General features: G+C 40.8%; 1 protein-coding gene across 1 annotated transcript; it reads left to right on the top strand.

The window, feature by feature from the left end:
* The first annotated feature begins 907 nt into the window (after window positions 1-907).
* LOC144555481 (Heat shock protein DnaJ with tetratricopeptide repeat-containing protein) lies at window positions 908-4429 on the top strand. The gene is made up of 3 exons (XM_078303824.1): window positions 908-1382; window positions 1749-2197; window positions 2895-4429. Exons 1-3 carry the CDS (start codon window positions 1326-1328, stop codon window positions 4120-4122), a joined length of 1734 nt encoding a protein of 577 aa, XP_078159950.1. The 5' UTR covers window positions 908-1325; the 3' UTR covers window positions 4123-4429.
* Window positions 4430-4887: the final 458 nt, after the last annotated feature.

Below are 4887 nucleotides of genomic sequence, written 5' to 3'. Positions count from 1 at the left end.
AAAATTTAGAAATAGTAAAAATCAGTATTCTCCAAATTCATTATATAAGTAATTTACTGAGCCACTTTAATAAAAGTTTGAAGTTTATATAAAAATCTAAATTTTTAAGACCGTAGCACAGATGACCTTATGCTATTCATAGCACCTAAGCCTTACTCTTATATTATTACCTATAATTGATATTTAAAACGTCAGATTTACAAGTCGGTATAACAAAAGTATCGTTTGGACCAAATTTTTTATTAATACCATTTAAAAAAATAATCAAAACACCCATGAAATTGGAGAATTTCAAATATACCAGGGCCGCCAATTCAATTTGCGGCTCCATTTTTAGAAGGCTGCAAATTGAATTGAAGGCCACACAAAAAACTAAATATCAGTATATTATAGTGCATTTTTGAATTTTTGGGGGCATCCAATTTAATCTGTACCGCAAATTGAATTGGCGGCCTGAGTTTTTTTTGGAATTATCCAGGAAACTTGGTTTTTTGTATTTTTTTTTAAATATGATATAAATAAAAATTTCGGCTGTTTGAATAAAGCAGTATAGTTGTGGAGACAATTAGCAGCACCCTTTAAAAAGTGCTTTATATTGGATAAAGCAGTTGCGGAAACAGAGGATTCTTGTGCGGTTGTACCCGAAAACTAAAACCAGAGAGCTATTAATAATTTTCATACAAAATCTCTCTTCTTTTCCTCTGATAATAAATACTGGGCACCCGACCCGACCCATTATTTACTGCGTCTTGCTATCGGTAGGTGGCCCCGTGAATACGGGTCCGCTTACGGGGCGGTAACTTTATTCCCTCTTCCTCTTTCTCTCTCTGACTGGTCTCTACTGAGCACTTTTCTAAAGGCAACCTCTTACTATATTAGTATCAGATTTTAATATAGTTTCTGCTTAGAGATGGTGATGTTTGATAAGCATCTTTGACAGCGCATTTGTTGAAGGATCGAAGCTTTCTCTGAAAGGGAAAGGCGAGGTGCTATTAGCAATTTATACCAATACCGAAACGATCCTTCTCTCTCTCTCAGTTAATATTTTTGAAATATTTTCCCATTTCGTCCCTCAATATTTAATAGGGAAAAAAACGAAGAGGGGAAAGAGAGGGAATTGAATCTTTTATTTTTTTCTCTCATATTCATTTCTCCGAAAAAGAGAGAGAGGTTATATAAGACGGATATAGAGAGAGGGAATTTATCATTCGCGTTTCTTTCAAATTTCCGCTCTCTCTCTCTCTCTCTCTCTCTCTCGCTGTTAGATAACCAGCCGAGTTGGGTTGATTTGTAACTCCGCAACTGGGTTGAGAGCCAGAGGAGGCATGGCAGTGGCTCCTCTTCCTTCAGAGAGGAAGCATTGGTGGTTAACCAATAGAAAGGTGGGCTCTCTCTCTCTCTCTCTCTGTCTCTCATCTTCATCATTGGTTTTGTTTATTCCTTTTTGGGTTAAGACATTGAACACAGGAATCCTTGTTCAATGGTTTTGTCTATACAACACTGTTTGTATAGACAAGCCCCATCCAGAAATTCTCTTCGTCCTTCTAATTAATAGAAAAAAGGGGTTTACATTCGCATCTCCTACGCTCTTTTTTTGTCTTTTTGAATAATTTGACATTCAAGTTTTATGCTTAATTTGGTTTTTGCACTGTGCTAACAAGAAAGCCTCTCTCCATGTCTCTCTCATTTTTGGAACGAACTGCCCTCTTTAAATGACGCGATCGATCGATATTTATCTTCATTTTCAGGTTGTGGAGAGGTACCTTCGCGAAGCCCGTGCGCTAATCTCGAGGCACAACCAATCTGATGCACTCGCTGCACTAAACCTAATCGAGTCAGCTCTTTCTCTCTCACCTCGGTTTGAATCGGCACTTGAGCTCAAGGCACGCGCCCTTCTAGTTCTTCGTCGGTACAAAGACATTGCCGATTTGCTACAAGACTACATTCCCAGTTGTTACAAAACAGAGGAGGATTCATTATCGGGTTCGGGTTCGTCAGGAAGCGGGTTCACCTTGTCAGGTGGAGGTGGTTCTGGTGATTTGGCGGCCATTGGAAGAGCCAAGTTGCTGTCCCCTGGTCGGGAGCGCTCAGCCGATTTCAATGGCAGCCGATCGTTTCGGTGCTTCTCGGTTTCGGATTTGAAACGCCGGGTTCTTGCTGGTATTTCACGGAACGGAGACAAGGATGGCATGTGGAGGTAAATATTTTTGCCTAATAATCCCTAACATTTATATAAATTGTGTATAGGGTGGCATTTAAGTTGTTTGACTTGAACAGAATTGAATTAATTGCAGTACGTACATAGTTTTTCGTCGTGCTAGGCTGTCAATTACTTTATTTTTTTCTTTTTTTTTGTTTTATTTTTGTATGAAATGAATAGGTTTAAGCTAGGTTGTCTTGAATCACTTTGTCAAAAGGCTCCTCAAATTAGGTGAAGGAAACTTTCCCTGTTTGGTGATAATGAAAATTAAATTAAATTAAATCAAGGGATGTAACTGAGATGTAAATAATGGTTAAAAATGTTTAGGCAGAATAGATCAGGTACGGATTAAAACGTATAGGCTCTCCTGGATTTGCTGTTAAAAAAAGCAAAGAAAGATAAGAAAAGTCCAATAAGTAGGCACCTAGAATTACCATTATGCCCCTGACCGTACCCTTCTGAGGAGTGCGTCCAGCTCGTCTGGTTTAGGCGAGACAGCTTGCTTATTACTCGTCCCATCCATTCTCGCCTTTTGTCTGATCTACGCTTTACTTTTTAGCCCGTTTTTTAATATATTTACATTTACTATCCCCGGAATCAGTGCAGCTTTCTACTGTTAGTTTTCTTTTTTGTTTTGTGAATTCCAAGTTTTTAAATGTAATTCATGGTTTCTTTTTGTAATGCTGTGATGTAGGTACTTGATACTAGGAGAGGCATGCAGTCATCTAGGCTTAATGGAGGATGCTATAGTTCTCCTACAAACAGCACGCCGGCTCGCATCTGCGGCATTTCGCCGGGAAAGCAACTGTCTCTCTGACGACAGCTTCTCGGCATCTTCCATCCCCCTTCCTGCCTCCAATTCCAACCAAAACTCGAACACGAGAACCCAACCTGCATCCCAATCACAATTCGAGGCCGAACCCACAACGCAATTACTCGCTCATGTAAAACTCGTCCTTCGTCGCCGGGCAGCAGCTGTTGCTGCACTTGAAGCCGGATTGCCTTCGGAATCTGTACGGCATTTCACCAAAATTCTCGACAGCCGCTGTGGCGTCCCTGTGCCTTTTGCGTCAGCATGTCTGGTTGGCCGTGCTGCAGCAAACCGTGCAGCTGGTCGCCTGGCAGATGCCGTCTCAGATTGCAACCGTGCCCTTGCTTTGGATCCGTCTTCTATTCCTGCTTTGCGAACCCGTGCTGCTTTGTTTGAGTCGTTAAAAGCGTTGCCTGATTGTCTTCGCGATCTGGATCACCTCAAGCTTTTGTACGACTCAATTTTGCGTGATGGAAAATTGCCCGGCCCTCCTTGGAGGTGGCCTCATCAAGATATCCGTCTCCGAGAAATACCCATGAGTTTGCGTGTGCTCACCACTAGAATTCAAGAGCTACGAGGGCGTATTTCTGCCGGTGAGGGAAGTAATTTGGATTACTACGCACTTCTTGGGGTTCGACGCGGTTGTACCCGTTCTGAATTGGAGCGGGCACATCTCTTGCTATCGCTGAAGCACAAGCCTGAGAAGGCTGTTGGGTTTGCTGATCGTATGGAGATTGTCGATGAGTACCGAGACCTGGATGCAGTGCGGGACCAGGCGAAAATGTCGGCCTCGATTCTTTACAGAATGCTTCAGAAGGGCTACTTGTCCATATTGGGTGATATATCAGCTGAAGAGGCTGCCGAGAAACAACGAGCAAAGGAAGCTGCACAGGCCGCTGCATTAGCCAAATTGACAGTTGAAAATGCTGTTTCGAGTGTTGTAGAGTGTAATGGTGCCATTACTGAGAAGGCTAAAGCTAAGCCGGTCGTTTCGAAGGTTGTCACGCCAGCACCAGCGGTGTATCAAGGGGTGTTTTGTCGGGACTTGGCAGTTGTCGGGAGTCTTTTAGCGAGGACTATCCCGGTGAAGTATGAGGCACTGAGCTGCTGACGTGGAGATTGTAGAACTGGGAGAGAGTTGGAGGGGTTCAAGACGGGAGATGTGTAATAATGTACAGGGTAGGGGAGGAATGTTTGGGGTAAATTTTGGAGTACGCGTAGAGTATTATGGTCTTTGGTGTTATATTTTTTTTTTGTTTTTCATTTACAATGGGGGTACTGTTTTCTACTGCTTAGATTGTAGTTATTGGTTTTCACTGCACTTTTTCTGGTAACTTCTTTATTGTACGAATTCTCTGTATATGTACAGATTTCAGTTCATGCTATTATGAATTTCAAAATCTTTTTTTCTCCCTCCATACTGTTTCTTTTGATATTTCTCTATTTTGTACATCATTACACTTTTTGTTATTCTCTGTTTCTCTGAGCCTCTAACCTTGTTCCCTGGCAAACATTTTCCATGTTCCAATGATTCAATCATATATATATATATATATATAAAATTCCATGATAATCACCAATACTCAGCTGTATTGGATGGAAAAGTATTGTAACTGGTAAACAAAATTGATTTAATTTTCTTTCCTATAAAAGTAGTGATTTTTCATATCAGCACCACAGAAATAGGTTAAAGGTTTTATCATCAGAGCAGTTTTGGCTTCATGCAACCCATGAACTATATGCAGTGTTGTTTTGATTATATAGTTAAAAGCGTACGTTTGGATGAGAACTATAATAGCTAGAATAGCAAAATTTGATAATAGTAAATAAGAATAGAGAAAAAATAGCGATTTTTAGATTAGTGTGAAAATGGTGC

Source organism: Carex rostrata, chromosome 6, assembly GCF_964058835.1.
Source record: "Carex rostrata chromosome 6, lpCarRost1.2, whole genome shotgun sequence".
Classification (NCBI taxonomy): domain Eukaryota; kingdom Viridiplantae; phylum Streptophyta; class Magnoliopsida; order Poales; family Cyperaceae; genus Carex; species Carex rostrata.
This window is presented reverse-complemented; position numbering and strand designations above follow the sequence as displayed.